The sequence below is a fragment of the Grammomys surdaster genome, unplaced genomic scaffold (genome assembly GCF_004785775.1).
Source record: "Grammomys surdaster isolate TR1022 unplaced genomic scaffold, NIH_TR_1.0 97, whole genome shotgun sequence".
Classification (NCBI taxonomy): domain Eukaryota; kingdom Metazoa; phylum Chordata; class Mammalia; order Rodentia; family Muridae; genus Grammomys; species Grammomys surdaster.
This window is the reverse complement of record NW_021604576.1, coordinates 19,485,267-19,503,549: the sequence shown is the minus strand read 5'-3', so window position 1 is coordinate 19,503,549 and position 18,283 is coordinate 19,485,267. Positions and strand designations below refer to the sequence as shown.

At 39.2% G+C, this 18,283-nt stretch overlaps 1 protein-coding gene across 4 annotated transcripts in view; it reads left to right on the top strand.

The window, feature by feature from the left end:
- The first annotated feature begins 7,941 nt into the window (after positions 1-7,941).
- The window catches only part of Spaca1 (sperm acrosome associated 1), a 19,440-nt gene continuing 9,098 nt past the window's right edge, over positions 7,942-18,283 (top strand). For 2 of the 4 annotated variants that reach the window (XM_028781350.1, XM_028781324.1), the window contains exons 1-5: positions 8,006-8,234; positions 13,530-13,586; positions 15,849-15,950; positions 16,971-17,077; positions 18,086-18,221. In XM_028781350.1, the coding sequence (XP_028637183.1) occupies positions 8,006-8,234; positions 13,530-13,586; positions 15,849-15,950; positions 16,971-17,077; positions 18,086-18,221 (631 nt within the window). Of the gene's footprint in view, positions 8,235-13,529; positions 13,587-15,848; positions 15,951-16,970; positions 17,078-18,085; positions 18,222-18,283 lie in introns of all 4 variants that reach the window. The other 2 variants (XM_028781334.1, XM_028781342.1) reach the window with 2 other exon arrangements.

Below are 18,283 nucleotides of genomic sequence, written 5' to 3'. Positions count from 1 at the left end.
GGGAGAGTCTGGGTGAAGGAGAGGGATGGGAAATTATAATCAGATTTTATATATATATAAAATATATATATGTGTGTGTGTGTGTATGTATGTATTTTTTACCAGAAAAAAAGGCAATCTAAATGAAATTGCCAAATAATGGAAAAAAAGAGCCCCAACTGTACATCTTTTGTCACTAAATGAAGTTTCTAGTACCAGGATTGTGTTAGATGTAATTTAGTTGTTAAAGAATCCCATGAAAATCCCCAAACAAAGAGCTATATATAGGTTATTCTCCACAAATTTACAACAAGACTCTATTGCTGCAGACAATGCTTACATTAATTACATAATTCTTAACCATGGAGAAGTTGAGTTTGTGCCTACATAGAGCCTTCATCCCTACTAGATAGTGGTTTTGGTACTAAAAGGTACTCTCCAGACTACCAAAGGAGAAACATAAACACTAAACTAACTACAAAGCCTTCAACCTACAATGATATCTGGCTTGTAAGATACGTTAGTGCAAGGGTGGGACCTAGGGTAAAATCAAACATCACTGCTCTACTAAATGAACATAGCAATGACTCCTAATGACTTTCTTCTATACTCATAGATTAGAGCCTTATTTAGCCAACATTAGAGAAATGTTCTCCCATTCCCCAGCTTCTATGAGGGTGTTCCCCTACCTATCCACCCACTCCCTCCTCACTGCCCTGGCATTCCGCTACACTGGGATAATGAGTCTTCACAGGATTAAGGACCTCTCCTTCCATTGATACCAGATAAGGCCATCCTCTGCTACATATGCAGCTGAAGCCATGGTTCCCTCCATGTATACTCTTTGGTTGGTGGTGTAGTCCTTGAGAGCTCTGGGGGGTCTGGTTGGTTGATATTGTAGTTCTCCCTATGGGGTTGCAAACCCCATCATCAGCTCCTTTAGTCCTTTCTCTAACTCCACAATTGGGGTTCCCATGCTCAGTCCAATGGTTGGCTGCGAGCATCCACCGCTGTATTTGTTAGGCTCAGGCAGAGCCTCTCAGAAGACAGCTATATCTGGCGCCTGTCAGCAAGCTCTTCTTGGCTTTGCCATAGTGTCTGGGATTGGTGTCTGTATATGGGATGGATCCCCAGGCAGGGCAGTGTCTGGATGGCCTTTCCTTCAGTCTCTGCTCCACACTTTGTCCCCATATTTCCTTTAGACAGGAGCAATTCTGGGATAAAAATTCTTCTAAATACAACATGACCAAAACACATGAGAGCTCACAGAGACTGAGGTAGCAACCATATGGCCTGCTTGGGTATGTACCTGATGGGATTCTAGAGCTGAAAGGTGAACTGGACACACTCCTCATCTCTAACAAAAGAAACTATTCCAATTTGTAACCAATTTGAAAACTAAGTTTTCAAATGAAAACTTAGTTTTGCTCAAGGGAGTCTCACTAAACTAACTACTCTTAAGGATATGCCCCATGACCAGCAATAGATGGCCAATGGAAAATGAACCCAATGGCTTCTTTGGAGGGAGGTTCCTTGTCCCATATTATTCCAGAGACTTTTCTTTTTCTCAGTATTTATTACTTATTGTTTTTACTTTTAAAAATATTTTTCTTACATATATTACAGCTTCCAGTTTTATGTTTCCTGACCATGCAAGTGAGAGGGTATCTGTATCTGTCTTGGCATCTGTATCTGTTTCTTGTGCCTTTTCTCGGCTCCTTTCCTTATGCTTGCTTGTTTTGTCCTATTCTGATGTGTTTGTTTTGTTATATCGTCTTATTCATTGTTCTATTGCTGTGAAGAGACACCATGACCAAGGCAACTCTCATGAGAGAAAACATTTAATTGGGAACAAACCTCAAAGTCTCTACCCAGTGACAACACTTCCTCCAATAAAGCCAAACCATCTAATTCGTCTAACACTTTCAAATAGCAGCCACTCCCTGCTGACTAAGCATTCGAGTATATGAGCTTATGTTTGCCTTTCTTAGTCATATCACCATACTTACTCTATTGTATTATCATTTTTAGAAGCCTGTTTGTTCTCTGATAGACAGAAAGGAAATACAACCCCATAGGAAGGGAGGTAGGGAGGAACTGGGAGGAACAGAGGGAAGGGGAAATAAAATCAGGATGCATTAAACAAAAAAAATCCATTTTTGATAAAAGAAAAAAGCTATATGTGAAGTATTCTAAAAAGTATTTTATTTAAAAAAGAAAAGGCAATCCCCCACAGATATTTCCATTGACTAATGTGATTTTGATAATTTTTTCCATCTAGCTGTTCATCTCAAATAACTCTAGGCTGTGTCAAATTGACAAATAAAATAAACTACAATAGATGGAATGGATGGGGTGAAGTAGAAAGAGCGGTCTGGGGCCTTACCTGATAGAACTGTGGCAGGGAAAGGCATGGTGAGTAAAGTGAACTGGGTGATAAAGCCAGAGCTATAAACTAGGGATGACATTAGAATGACTGCTATCTGGTGTCCACAGACCAGAACAGAGTCAACGCTTCCAGGATCTCTGGCTATCACCTACCCTTTACATATTGGTGGCTCCACTTAGGTAGTGTATACATTTCAAGGCTGAGCACCTAGCATGGGGTAGAGTTCTTGTCTAGCAATTCCAAGGTGATAGGTTCCATTCCTGGTACTGGTCCAATCCTCATTGCTACAAGGAAACAAGCAAAGCAAGACAGAAAGCTTCTTGTGAGAGAGTAAGACTACTCTTAAGGATAGTTATGCCTTTTACTCCACAAGAATGGCATTTGTTATACAAGTAACATATTGTAGTTGCTATCACTACTGCCTTGCTATTAGTCTGCCTAGATTGGAACTACAAATGTTACAAAATCCAGTTCACATCTTGTTGCACAAGTACTATGGAGCATGTGACTTTTCATCCTATGCTATGGGAATTTAAATAGTGAATATCAAATCATTATTATCTCTGTAACCTTTCAAAACCCCAGAAACAACAACAATCTCTAACATGGCACTTACTAGTTAAAATCAAAATTGAAACCAAATTTTAAAACAGTATGGTAGCTGGAGCCCCACTGCCCTTCCAGTATATACCTCCACCTGTATCTGTGTCAGATCAGTATGTTCTCACCCCAACCCTACAACCCTGCCTGTCTTCCAGGAGGACTGCCCTGACCAGGAACACAGGAGGCCTGCTCTAATTCAGGACACACAGCTCCACCAGCCTCCAGAGAGGCCTGCTCCAATTCAGGATACCCAATCCAGTTAACAACAGAAACAACCAAACGGTGAAAGGAAAGCTCAAGAACATAATCAACAGAAGCCAATACAATTTGGCACCATCAGAACTCAGCTCCCCTACTACAGCAAGCCCTGGATACCCTAACACACCTAAAGAGCAAGATTCTGACATTAAATCGCATCTCATGAAGATGATAAATGCCTTTAAAAAGAATATAATTTCCTTAAAGAAATATAGGAAAACACAGTCAAACAGGTAGAAGTCCTTAGAAAGGAAACAAATGAATCTCTTAAAGAAAGCAGTAAAATACAGTAAAACAGGTAAAGGAAATAAACAAAACATTTTTAGATCCAAGACCTAAAAATGGAAATAGAAACAATAAAGAAATCACAAATGAAGACAACTCTAGAGATGGACCTAGGAAAGAGAACAGGAACTACGGATATAAGCAACACCAACAGAATAAGAGAGATGGAAGAGAAAATCTTAGGCATATAAGATACCATAGAAGATATTGGTCTTGACATTGGTCAATGTCAAGTTGAGATGTCAACAGAGACTCTAAAAGCCAGAAGATTCTGGAAAGATGTCTTGTAGGCCATAAGAGAGCACAGATGCCAGCCCAGACTACTATATCAAGCAAAGCTCAATCACCATAGATGGAGAAACAAGATATTCCATGACAAAACTAAATTTAAAGAATATCTTTCTACTAATCCAGCTCTACAGCAGACACTAGAAGGAAAACTCAAACACAAGGAAGCGAACTACACCCATTAAAACATAATAAATTAATCATCTCACAACAAACCCAAAAGAAGAGAATCACAAACATAATACTACCTCCAACAACAAAACTAGCAGGAATCAACAATCATTGGTCTTTAATATCTCTCAAAATCAATGGATTTAGTTTCCCAAACCTATGGACACTTGATCTTCAACAAAGAAGCTAAAATCATACAGTGGAAAACAGAAAGCATCTTCAACAAATGTTGCTGCTCTAACTGGCTGTCTACATGTAGAAGAATGCAAATCGATCCATTTTTATCTCCTACAAAGCTAAAGTCCAAGTGTATCAAGGACCTCCATATAAAACCAGATACACTGAATCTAATAGAAGAGAAAGTGGAAAAGAACCTCGAACACATTGGCACAGGGCAACATTTCTTGAACAGACCACCAATGGCGCAGGCTCTAAGATCAACAATTGACAAATGGGACCTCATGAAACTGAAAATCTTCTGTAGGGCAAAGGACCACTGTCAATAAAACGAAAGAACAAAGTACAGATTGTGAAAAGATCTTCACTAACCCTACATCTGATAGAAGGCTAATATCCAAAATATACAAAGAAATCAAGAAATTAGACTTCAGAAAACCCAATAACCCAATTAAAAATGGGGTCCAGAACTAAACAAAGAATACTCAATTGAGGAATCTTGAATGGCTGAGAACACTTAAAGAAATGTTCAATATCCTTAGTCATCAAGAAAACCCAAATAAAAATGACCCTGAGATTCTCCCTTACACCAATTAGAATTGCTAAGATCAAAAACTCAGGTGATAGCAGATGCTGGCCAGGATGTAGAGATAGAGGAACACTCCTCAGTTGCTGGTGGGATTGCAAATTGGTACAATCACTTTGGAAACCAATCTGGCAGATCCTCAGAAAAATTGAAACTAGTTCTACATGAAGACCCAGCTATACTGCTCCTGGGAATGAATATACCCAACAGATGCTCCACCATATCACAAAGACATGTGCTATACTATGTTCACAGCAGCCTTATTTGCAATAACCAGAAACTGGAAGCAACCTAGATGACTCTCAACTGAAAAATGGATACAGAAATTGTGGCTCTTTACACAATGGAATACTACTCATCAATTAAAAACAAGGACATCATGAATTTTGCAGGCAAATGGATGGAACTAAAATATATCTTAAGTGAAATAATCCAGACCCAATGGACATGCATGGTTTGTATTCACTGATAAGTGGATATTAGCCAAAAAGTACAGAAAACCCATGATTAATCCCTCAGACTGTTCGAAATTAAAGAAGGAAGGCCCAAGTAAAGATCCTTAAATTCCACTTAGAAAGAGGAACAAAATATTCATGGGAAGCAGAGGAAGGGAGGGACCTGGATGGGAGGAGAGAGAGGAATGGAAGGGCAGTATCAGGTATGGAGGGGGGTAGGAAAGGAGAGAGGCACAGAGGGCCAGGAAAATGAATAGAAATATGCAGCTACAGGGTGTGGGTGTGGGTGGGGATGGGGAGAACCTCTAGAAAGTCTCAGAGACCTGGGATGGGGGAAGCTACTCAATGTGGGTGACTTTAGCCAAAAGGCCCAACTATGGAGATATGGAACCTTCACACCACTTCCAGTGGTCAGACAGGATCCTCATTGGAGGGCTGGTGACACCAACCCACCTACAAAAGTTTGACCCGAAATTGCTCCTGTCTAAAAGAAATGCAGAGACAAAAACAGAGCAGAGTTTGAAGGATTGACTGACCAGTGACTGGCCCAATTTGGGATCCATTCCATGGGTAGGCAGGCACCAATCCTTGACATTATTACTGATGCTATGAAGTGCTTGCAGATAGGAGCCTAGCATGGTTGTCCTCTGAGAGGCCCTACCAGCAGCTGACTGAGACAGATGCAGATACTTAACAGCCAACCATTGGACTAAGGTCGAGGACCCTTGTGGAAGAGTTAGGTGAAGGATTGAAGGAGCTGGAGAGGATGGCAACCCTATAGGAAGAAGAACAGTGTCTAGTAATCTGGACTCCTGGGAGCTCCCAGAGACTGAACCACCAACCAAAGAGCACACATGGGCTGGTCCTAGACCCCCAGCACATATGTAGCAGAGGCAGCTTTGTCTGGCCTCAGTAGAAGAGAATGTGCCTAATCCTGTAGACACTTGTTGCCCCAGGGTGGGGGGGATACACAGGGGAGCACCCTCTGAAAGGTGAAAGGGAGAGTGGATGGAGGAAGAACTCTTTGATGGGGACAGGAACAGGAGACAACATTTAGAATGCAAATAAATAAAATAATTGATAAAAAAAAACCCAAACCACTGTTGTGTTTTGAATAAAAATGGCCCCCATAGGCCCATAGGGAGTAACACTATTAAGAGCTGTGGCCTTGTTGGGGTAGATATGGCCTATTTATAGGAAGCATGTCAGTGGGGCATGTGCTTTGAGGTTCCAGGCCCAGTGGCTGTTTTTTCTTACTGTCTGTGGATCTAGATACAGAACCCTCAGCTCTCTCTCCAGCACCACATCTGTCTGAATGACAGCATGCTTCCCACCGGATGAAAATGGGCTAAACCTCTTAAGTGTAAGTCAGCCCTAACTAAACACTTTCCTTTACGTTGTCATGGTCATGGTATATCTTCACAACACTAAATCTCTAACTAAGACACATAGCAACCCTAATTTTTGTCAGTCATTGAACTTCCAATATGTAATCATTGTACTAAATATGTCTTGGAATTACAGGAATCATTCTGCATTTCAGAATTCTGCTTGTGAGACTCAGCTTTGCTGAGTGGTCTTGAGTTTGACAATCTGTCCAGTTCTTAATCTCCTGGCCTAATAATAGGTGACTCAGAATATAATGATTTCTAAGTCTCTTTCTGACTCAAATATCCATGATTCTATTCCCAAGAAGAAATATGAATTAAAGACCAGAGAAAACATCACTGATATAAGGAATGCAATTGAACATCATTCTTCATTCCTGTGACACTAAAGTACACGTTGATGCTAAATGAGGTGGTGGGAAATTATAGTAAGGTATTAGTTTTGACTTCTAGTCTGACTCAACTTTAGGGAAAATCTTACCTAGCAGAAGAGATTCTTAGTTTAAATCAGTATAGGGATCTGTGGAGCATTTGTGAGAGTAATCTACTGGGGGCCTGATCACTGACCTCTTGGGCAGCCATTTGAAGATGAGTTTTCCAAATCAAACCTAGAGAAGATCTGATATTTTTAAGACAACAGGATTTTAAAATCTCCTTGAAAGTTGAATCTTACATCCCATTAGGTATCTAAAAATACAATGGGGCCTAAAGTTGACAATTTAACCTGTTTTCCTTTCCTGGAGCTGACAAAGTGGACAGTATAGAAATGTAAAGGCATGACTAAGCAGCATTCACAAAATTCTCAGCTACAGCGTCCCTGCACGCTCTGTGTGGAGATTGGTCTCACCTGCATCTGCAGATCCAGTCCAATGCAACATAATTAAAAAGACTGCAATCAGTCCAAGTCAGATATTAATGATAGGGAATTTTGAAACCAAGTCACATGAAGTATGCACATAATCTAGTTCTGAATACCTACGCCTAGGAGATAAAACAAAACACAAAAAAGCAATGTCTTGGAAGGAAGCAAGATGTCCAAGGTCGTTGGCGCACCATTGGATTAACAAAACAGTTAATCCAAGCAGCTGACATCAGGTATAGGTAGCGTCAGCAAAGAGGGCAAGGGTGACCTTCCATTATGCTAGTTCAGGAAGTGAGGGCCGGCCAGAAAGAGCGCCAGAAGTCCCACCCTTCCCCTACCCCTATCCCCTCCCCCTCCCGCCCATGTGAGTTTCTGTTGTCGGTCCCCTCAAGCGCCCTGCCTCTTGATGTCCCGGCTTCGATTGGTGTGACGCGCGGTGACGCCTCAATGGTTCCCAGACACGGTGGGGTTCGCAGCGCAGCCCCTTCTGGCCACTGTTCGAAGTGCCTCTCCTCCAGAGCCCGGGCTGCGACTGGGCGTTGGGCGGCCGTGAGGCCGAGAAGCATGCGCGTCAGGGGCGCAGGCTGCCTCGCTGGGCTGCTGGCCATCGGATGGCTGATCCTGGTGGGCCTGCAGACCTCGCAGGCATCGAATGTCACCTCCGCCATCCAGGAACCCGGCATGGCCCGCGAGGGCGAGAGCGAGAGCGAGAACGAGCCCGAAGAGGAGGCTGAGAACGAAGGCGAAGTGGTTGAGACTGATACCACGGTCGAGGCCGAGGAAGAGGGTGAGGGCAGTGGCTCCCTGGGCATGGGAGGCCACTGAAGAGGCCAGAAGCCCATCCTTTTGTAGAAAAGAATTACTTGTGCCATCATCTGTAGAGTTTTCTGGCATTCACATCAGCCCCGAGTTAACCCACTTTGTGCATCTTAAGGCCTGTAAAAACAAGGTGCTAATGTCGAAGGCTCTGGGAAAATAAGCACAAATTAGAAATTGCTACAGAAATATTTTAGTCTTACTTTGGAGAAGGAAAGCTTATTTTTAAGAAATAGAGTACCCCCTCACTACGGGGAAGTGTGTGTGTGTTTTACTCTGCAGTCATCTTCCTATAGTAGGTGGGTGGTGGTTCTATTTTTCAAGTTCCAAAATGGTTGACATTCTTGTCTTTTTCTGTTCTTGACATGGGAACTCAAGGGAAGTCAAATTCTTTTTACTGTGACACACCTAAATGATATATTTACTATGCTGACAAAATTGCCCCAGAGCTCCCATAATCTTGGTGGAGCCCTCAGCACCCTGCCAGCAGGCAGTGTGGTGTTTATCCTTCAAAGGATACAGGCATCGGAAAACAAAAGAATCCAAGTAAAGATGTCAGATTATGATGTGTTAACACAAGAGAGAATGAAACAAACGCATGTTTGGCTCCATAAACATGGCTTATACTCCTGACTCAATAAACAAGAGAACCTTACAAACAGTTGTACATATTCCTGAGTAACTCTTGTGCTGGTAGGTTAATGGCAACTTGGCAGACTTTTGAAGGAGGATGATTCCCTACCCCCACCAATGAGCCAGCAGACATTGTCTTGATGTCTTTTGTTTTTCTCTTGTCTTCTCAATCTGTTCATATAGTGTGAGTGATCACAGATACTCAGCATCAGAAAGAAATTGACTGAGGTTATTGGAGATCCTGCCTTGGCAACATTACAGAGATCTTGAAGAGCTCCATGACTTTGGAAGTGTGAGGTAGAAAGGCCCTCAGAAGAGACTGTTCTAAACATTGCTTCTGTTCTTTGAACAGTTTTAGTATTAAACTGGTCAAAGGAAAATTGTAGCTGTAAAGTGCTGAGTAATACCTAGGCCGTCCTCTAGGGATGGATGTGCAATCCTTTGCATTCAAATTCAAAAGTTAAATGCACATATTCTTTTAGCTCTTCAGTTTCTACATCTGTAGACTGTTGAGAATTCATGTGTCCTCTGACATCGTAGATATACAGTGTTATGCCTAAGTGCATTTGGCTGGAGAGACTGAGTTCACAACTGGAAGCAGAGGTGATACATATCCTTGGTGCAGATCCTTGGTACATTTGCTTGATCCTTGTAGCCCTGGTGGATTTGTAAAAATTGTCATCATCATTTACTAGCTAGTATCTATTTTTTCTTTTTCTTTCTTTTTTACTTTTAAGTCGGCTTCAAGTTGTTCACAAAAATAAAGGGTAGCAAAAACCACTGGTGAGAAGATTTTGAAGAAACTTTGGTCTTCTAACTCCCCTAATTTTTGTACGTCCTACCTTTGAAGCTATATGCACTCAAAATTGGGCAAATAATTTGAATGTACCTCAATTCTCAACTGTTAAGCATGAAATTGGAATGTATCCATTATGTAAATTCAACCAGCATACTAGAGTTTAGTTCATAACTATTGTGGTTCTTTTCACACTATTGTCAAAACATAATACTTATGGAAAATATGAAAGCCATGCCTTTCTTTGGAGAGAATGCCGTTGTGCTGCATAATTGCAAAGCGTCTTCGTTTTTAGATTTGTAAACAATTGGAAGATTAGTCAATGAGCTTCAATCATGTCAACATCATCCATTTTCTTTTGAGTCCCCACATAGAGAGAAAAAGGAAGTAGCACTGTCCCTTGTGCTTTTAGAAAATCAAGAGGGTTCAAGTTTCATAGCAGAATATTTCAGGAGAAACCCCTTTCTCTTGGAAGATGTGACATGTGTCTTCTTCATCTTTAGAAATTTCATATCTACTTACTAAGTTAGAGAAAACCCTGGCTGTTCAGCCAAGGTGCCATGTATCAATGAGGTTTTGATAATATAACTAACTAAACCTTTACCATTTATATTGTTGTCTCTTTCCATTATTCAACCTGTTAGTTGCAAAAGGTTTTACCTGTTCATTTTACCCTTGGCCATGATCAAGCAAAAACAAAAGGTACACAACAACAACATCAACAACAAAAACACTTATCAAACCTTAACTTTGCTCATTTCTGGTGAACTCTACTGATCGTTCCCTAGAAAACAGACTACATGGAAGGTACGTCTAGACTGTCCCACATTCCTGGAAGACAGTCAAGCAGTGAGAAGAGAGAAGCTAGAGGGATGGGCAGAGATGTTGACTTCACAGCTTTGCTTTATTTCATAATTGCTTGTCTTTCTAGGCAATTCCAGTCAGTCTTCAATTTGATCATTATAGTTTTTTAAATACAGTTAGAAATACCTGATGACTAATGATGAAGTAACAATGCTTCAAGATAAAAGGAACTAGAATGTGTTACATTAATTTAAATTCTTCTTCATGTACTTTATAAGTATTCTGTATCAATATGCTCTTAGGCTTATTAGAGGGTCCCATAGACATATATAGTAAATCATAAAAGGAGTCGCACTCTATAAAAATACAACTGTGTCTGGTGGCACAGATCTGTGGACCAGCTGCTTTAGAGGCTGAGGCAGGAATATTGTAAATTGAAAGTCAACTTGGCATACAAAGTGAATTCAAGGCCATCCTGGATAATGTAATGAAACCTTTCTTAAAAGCAAAAAGAAGAGTAGGGTCAAAGATACAGCTCAGGTTAGAACACTGACCTAGCGTGAGACTCCAGGTTAATACCCAGTAGTGCAATAAAAGTAAAGTAAAAAATATGTTCTTCATTTAAGAAAGAATAAAAGCCCTGAGATATCAACCTTACAAATCTCCTCTCCTCAAAGCAACAGTGTGAGGATTCCAGTTTGACCCTGATGAGTGCCAGCAGTCACATTGTGCAGTGGGATGCTTACCTACAGGCTGTGGACCAGGCTCTGGGAGGCTTGGAGTCATTGCTACATTCTTGCTTCCTTCTGAACTCACTGCTGAGATTATTGGTGGTCTTTACTTTTTCTTCTCTCATGACAACTGCACACAGTAATTTTGGACAGTTGAGATTTCAACCTCTAGGACTTTAATTTCATCTGAGGTTTCGTTTTGTTAGATCATTCTTCAACTCTGCCACTTTCACTTTCACATCCAAATTTATCATCCGACATATTTTCAGGACCCCAGATTCAGTCTGCATGTTACCCAGGTTCTTTTTACAGGTCATTAATAAATTGTTGAGGAAGACACAGGCCTTTGACACATCTTTCCTTTTACATTGATACCAACCAATTAACTAGCATATGTGGCTCTTACTGAGGTACTTATAAGACTAGTTTTTTTTATTTGGTACAATGTTATAGAATGTGAACTTTGACAAATGCCACATGAAGTCCAGATTTGTATAATTTTCTTGAACTACAGTTGTAGGAGTTCCAATTTTGAAAGGTGACTAAATAGACACTTAGTACATCAGAAAATATGAACATTGAAAGAATCTTTGTATATTTTCTGGCTCTATCTCCTTGTCCTTTCCCCCCTTTGAGGAAACTCAAATAAGAGGAAACCCTTTGAGGAAACTCAAGTATGAGGCAACTTCGTGTTTACCCAGAGTAACATAGGTAGTGAATAATAGACCTCACTGACAGATGATTGTTAACGGTCCAGAAGTCATTCTTCTATATAGGATTTTATGCCCAGGGTCCAGTTTTTAGCTTATGTCTCATAATATGCCAACTGAAAGTATTCAGGCATTCCAAGTATTAAAATGTCAATTTAAATTGATCATCATGATAGTTCAAATCATTTAACAAAGTCGATGTTAATTTAATTATATGCTTCAAATGCCTGCTCTGTATTCACAGTACTGTATTTGATGTTTGCAGATGCAGAACAAAGTGAAAAACCTGTGAAACTGTTAATGTTTTACAATATTGAAAACAGGAAAAATTAGGAATCTGAAATTAATAACTACAAAATGAGTTTGAATTGGGTTTGATATTATGTCTTCAGTGGATATGTACTCCTAAGCAATTTATGGGCTGCTTTCATAATCTATTCAGTGTCAATTATCAGGTGAGCTAGGCTTTGCAGTTTTTACAAACGGTTAATTGGGTTTGACAGACTTAAGTTACTTCACTCAAATTCAAACAGCTAATAGAAGCTGTGTTTTGGACTTCAAGTTGGACTTCAAATGCTTTCTGTGTGATTTGTTGCCTGAAGAGTCAGTGGTTTTTAGCATTCTCCTTTAGCAGCCTGTTGTATATTTTTTTCTGTTGAGATTTAAGTCTTAATTTGTGTTTTTGAAGTCTTGGTTACATCTGTAACTATAGGAACTCATGTCAAACTTCAGAATGATTAGGAAAACAGGAAATGTTTTAGCATGGTAGTTCATACCTGTAATCCTAGAGAGCTGAGACAAGAGGATAACCATGTTCAAGGCCAGTCTGTGCTAGGTAAGGAAATTCAGCCCCCAAAACACCACAGAAGGAAAGTAAAAAGAAAATGTGACTTAGAACCAAGACTACAGCACTTCTCAAATAATTATACACACACACACACACACACACACACACACACACACACACACACATGTGTTCATCTATCTATCTATCTATCTATCTATCTATCTATCTATCTATCTATCTATCTATCTATCTTTGCCATACTAAATAAAGCATTGTGGAGTGGAATGTTAGAAACATCGAAATTTGCCATCCAAACCTGCAAAATGAATGAAATTTGTTTATAATTTTAATGCATATTTGATGTGAAGACTTATTTGGAGATGTAAATTGTTTTGTATTACAGTTTATTTTTTTCCTTCTTTATAGAAAATAGAGGGTATTTTAAATGGTTCCTAAAGGTCAAAGGCTGTTGTATGTTTTGTTATACTTTTTCATTTGAATTTTAATTCTCTGTGTATTAGCTAGTGAAGAAGAAAAGCCTTGTCTTGTATATGAGATTCAAAAGCAAACATAGTTATTTCTAACTTAATGAATGTTCTTAAAAGTTTAGGATTCTTTTGACTTAGAATGGTGATATCTTTATTCATGTGAGGGGCAACTTTGCTTTCCTGGTTTTAATAGAAAGCTAAAAAATAAATAAGTAACCCGTTGACCATATGACAATTATTTGAACCTTTTACTTCACAAGTAAGATGCTTGTCATTTAAAAAGTTTTCATATGATTAAATAATGTTTTTTTAACTTTGTTTAGTTCAGAACAGAACAATAGTCAAAGAAGTAGAATTCGGAATGTGCACAGTCACTTGTGGTAAGTAGCCCAGACCAAAGGAACAATGAATACTGAACTTCCCAGATTAGATGCCAGTTATGTGTAATTTCTGTACATTTTATATGTTCCTCATGTCTTATTGCTTTCTATGCCTATTATTATAATTTACACACAACACTAGGTATTTGTTTAGAAGGTGTATTTTAGGTTTGGGGTATTTTTGCATAGAAACTATCCTCACTAAACTAAAATTCTGCTTCACAGATGTTCAAAGATGGGAGATCTTCAGTGCATGGAACAGATGCGTTCCCACACTATTTTGGCAACCTTGCCAAGAAATAGGCTTATTTGTAATAGACTATTCCAAATACTCTGGTTCTCTAACTTGTAAGTCATATTTTGGAGAAAAGAGGTGTTGTTTTGTGAGATGAGTAATGGTGAAGGAACAGGACACTGTCCATTCCATAAATAGAAAATTTAAACATAATATCAAATGTAGGATTGGGATCCAGGTTTCATGTGTTATATAGACCACTGGTTCTCAAACAGCTACACTAAATGTGTTAGAGCAGATTGTTGGACTGACCCAGTTTCTAACAACCTAGGACTATGGATAGGTCTAAGAGTCTGAAGTTCGGACCAGTTCACAAGGAAGCTGCTCTTGCTAATGCTGGAAGTCCTCTGGGCTCTACAGCCGTTGCCTGGAATCCCCACGATAAGAAGACAGTAGATGACTAACAAATGAAATTGTTTCTCAGTAGAATTTAACTTAAGAAAGAACAGTGATGAGATTCTAGTCTGTACACATCTATTTCTAGGTGAAATATTTGATAAAAGAATTAACAAAACTGACAATTTTTTAATGTTTGTGGCAAAAATATGCATAACATGAAGTGTGCTTTTTAACTACTTTCTAGTATACAATTCAGTGGCCCTAACATTGCCACATCAGCATTATCTGCACAACATTTTCAGTACCCCAAGCCAAACCCTCATTTCCAGTAGACAGTAGCTCTCTGTACACCCCTCCTCCATGTCCCTGGCAGGCATTTTTTTCTAATGAAGCTTAAAACAGGGTTCTGGTTGTAGCTTTGTAGTGACAGTCAAAATGACAGGAATCATTATAAAACAGTCCAAGTTCTCAGTTGTAATTTACGTCTTTTGTTGTTGTTGCTGATTGAAAAATTTCCACAGCGTAGTGATTTTTACAACATTAATAATCTTTCAGCCTTCCTTCTCATGATCTTGTGGAGTCTACTTTCTTAACCCTCAAAGGGGTAACATCGCAAAGGAATTTTTTTAGAAATGTAGGATTTCAGACCTTTTCAAGACTGGGTCAGAGTTTGCACGTCTATAAAGCTCTATGGGTGACCTGTACGCATACACTCTTAAATTTGTAATCCACATGTCATCTTCAGACTTTCCTTTCTGTGGAATGAGCTTATGATTAATGCCTTGTTAGGGGCTAAAGAGGGACCTCTAGCAGACCAGAAGTAGAAGGTAGACTGCCAAGTCTGTTACACTGTTCATTACAGGATGGGACTAGAAACCACTGACACTCTGTGATCAGCTAGTAACCATCTGATTGCTTACCAAGATGTGTGACAGTTTCAGAAAGAGTATCTTGCTGGACATAGAGGTGTGCTTAGCAGTTTATCCCATCTATACTTAATACAGAGAGTTTGTCAGTGCAGCTACTAAAAAGCAGCTATTATGTTAAATATGATTTTGGAATTTCTTCCAGAAGCTTCAACTCCAAGTCTGAAAAGTTCTATGATCAAATAAATTTGTTTAATCCTATGTGTTATTTCAAATGGGATTTTATTGGCTTTAGGAAACATATTTTATGTACTCTAAAAAAGGAAAAATGCTATCAATTTAAAACATGCACATTTATAAATAAGTTTTGATTTCAAAGGTACTGAAATATAAAAATTTTATATTTTAGTCAGTAGAGAATTATGTATGAGAGTATTAGCATACTATAAGTTCCCCAAAACTTCTGCACTAAAGAGGTCCTTTTAATTGCATTGTAATATTTTCAAATGTGCATGCGAGCATAGAATCCTTTCTCTAATAGGAATAGCACCCATGCATCTTATGAAACATTCTTGAGGAAATACCATTTTAGGAAATCAGTGATGTGGGGAGTCTACAAACATTCTATGTGTTCTCATCCTGAACTTGGGGATTTAATTTTTGAAATTTAGAGAACATTCTCAAAACAAAACAAAATTTAACTAAAAGTACAGATCTGAATGGGAAGAAAGTTTGAACATTTGCTCATTTCTTTAACTAAAGGTGTTGGTATCAGAGAAGTAATTTTAACCAATGGATGCCCTGGAGGTGAATCCAAGTGTGTTGTTCGTGTGGAAGAATGCCGTGGACCTGTTGATTGTGGCTGTAAGTTGAATCTGTATTCGCTGAAGGAGGGTTTGTGCTGGGAAAGTATCTTTAACCTCAACCAGTACTGAGTACAGGGAGACTCATCAACTGATAAAAAGAAATAATAAAAAATTAAATTCCCCATGTCTAGACATTCAGAGTGCTAAGTAGCCCTGCTTTTGATTTACGTTTCAGTGATATGTAGCCTGTGATATGCTGCTGCATCACTGGGCTTAGGGTCTGTGTTTGAGCCTGCCCTGAAGTGGAACACTTTTAATGTTACAGCCAAGACATTTTATCTGTAGATTGGTAAACCTTAAATTGGAACTTAGAGCTGTTTGTATCAGGCTTTTCTGACATTTCAACTTCTTTATTGAGGTTTCGTAATCCTAAATTAGGAGCCACGGGCACATCTCCAGGTTGAAAATAACATATCACTAAAGTTGAATGCCTTTTCCTCTTCCACACTTTTCTGCATTCACATGAAGGGCCCTGGTCTCTGCTCTCCTGCTTCTTTTGGTGATGCCTTTATAATCAGACACCCAATTACAAGATTCAGTGACTTCAGCATCCAATTGGTTTCTGTGTCTGAGGGTGGCTTTTTACAATAGTGTGTCATGAGAAAGGATCCTCAGACAATACAAAGTTTTCCTTACAATAAGACTATTTGCCACTGTAGGGACATAAGATTTGAGACCTGGATTCTAACTTGGCCTTTTGTTATCTTCTCAGGGATCATCAGTAGATTCTACCTTAACTTTGAATCTGTTTATTCAACTGGAGAAATTAGAAAGTTGGATTTTCACAGCCACTCTCTTGTATTATATGTATACACACACGCACACATACACGTGCACATGCACAGACACACAGACACAGACACACACACACGTGTAGTACAGTATGCTCAGTGTCTTGATAGTTTTATGACTCCTGATCCTTGGTTGCTGGCATAATTAAAATTGTTTATTAAACAAAGTATGGCCAGATAAAGCAGTACTATGCCCAGTGGTATTGCCAATTTATCTTCTTTTTCAGGGGGTAAACCAATTTCTGAAAATCTTGAAAGTGCTAGACTATCATGTGTTCACATATCTCCTGAAAATCGGTTTAAATACATATGGAAGCTTCTAAAGCCAGACCAAGTAAGTGGACTGTATGATCTCGCCATTTTAGTGCCTGATAACATCTGGTACCCAGTTCTGACATGTGAGGAAAGCAATTTGAAAACTGGAGTTAAAATCATACAACTTTACTATATTATTGGAATTTAATTTTTTGTCAGGCTAAAAGTATATATATCTAAGGGTCATCTATAATCATAACTTAAATTTACACATTTTATGATATATTCTGATTTGGAATCAAGGTTCTTACAGGGTTATATAGATCGGCATGATAAATAATAGATGACACCAATTGAAGGTGTTTTAAATGCCAGATCAACTGAGTGTTAGAGCTCACTTAAACGGCATAATACAACTATAGGCTTAAAAGTAAGTTGTGTTGTTTTATAGATGAGTAATTGAGGTATAGCCAGTGTCCTGGTGTGCTTTTCTGTTGCTGTGATAAAACACTGACCAAAACTAACTTTGGGAGGAAATAGTTTATTGATGCTTACAGTTCCGAGTAACAGTACACCACTGAGGGAAAGCAGCACAGGAATCTAAAGCAGAACCGTGAATATTTTCTCTCCATGACCCGCTCAGCCCACTTTCTTAAACATGCCAAGACCACCTGCCCAGAGTGACTCCACCCACATTGGTCTGGACCCTCTCACATCAATCATGAATCAATAAAATGTCCCTACAGACTTGCCAACAGGACAGTTAAATAAAGCCATTTTCTCAGTTGATCCTAAGTTTTGCCAGATGACCCTAACTTGTGTCCAGTTGACAAAACAGTAACTAAAGTACTGTCCATCGTCAACAGGGTTGGGAAAGTCTAGAGAATCTGATTCTAAATCATAGATGTGCAGTTAGTTACATACTAGGATGAGAGCATGAGCAGCTCCCCTTCTGTTAAAGGAATGCTTCCTTCCGTTGGCAACCTATTGTGTTTGCTGATGCTATAGCAATCCTGCTTGTCTTTCACTGTCTCCATTGGCATTTAAGTGAAACCACTTAAGATCGTTCATACTTTTTCCTTAATAGCAACCTGTTATACTGACAAATGACACAGCAGTCCTGGAAGTACCAAGAGAACTTCATCCTATGGCTTTCGAGTGTGACACCTTGGATAATAACGAAATGGTGGCATCTGTTAAGTTCACAGTCTATACAACAAGTGGTAAGTATCCAGTAGTGCTTTGCTTTGCTTTGCTTTGCTTTGCTTTGCTTTGCTTTGCTTTG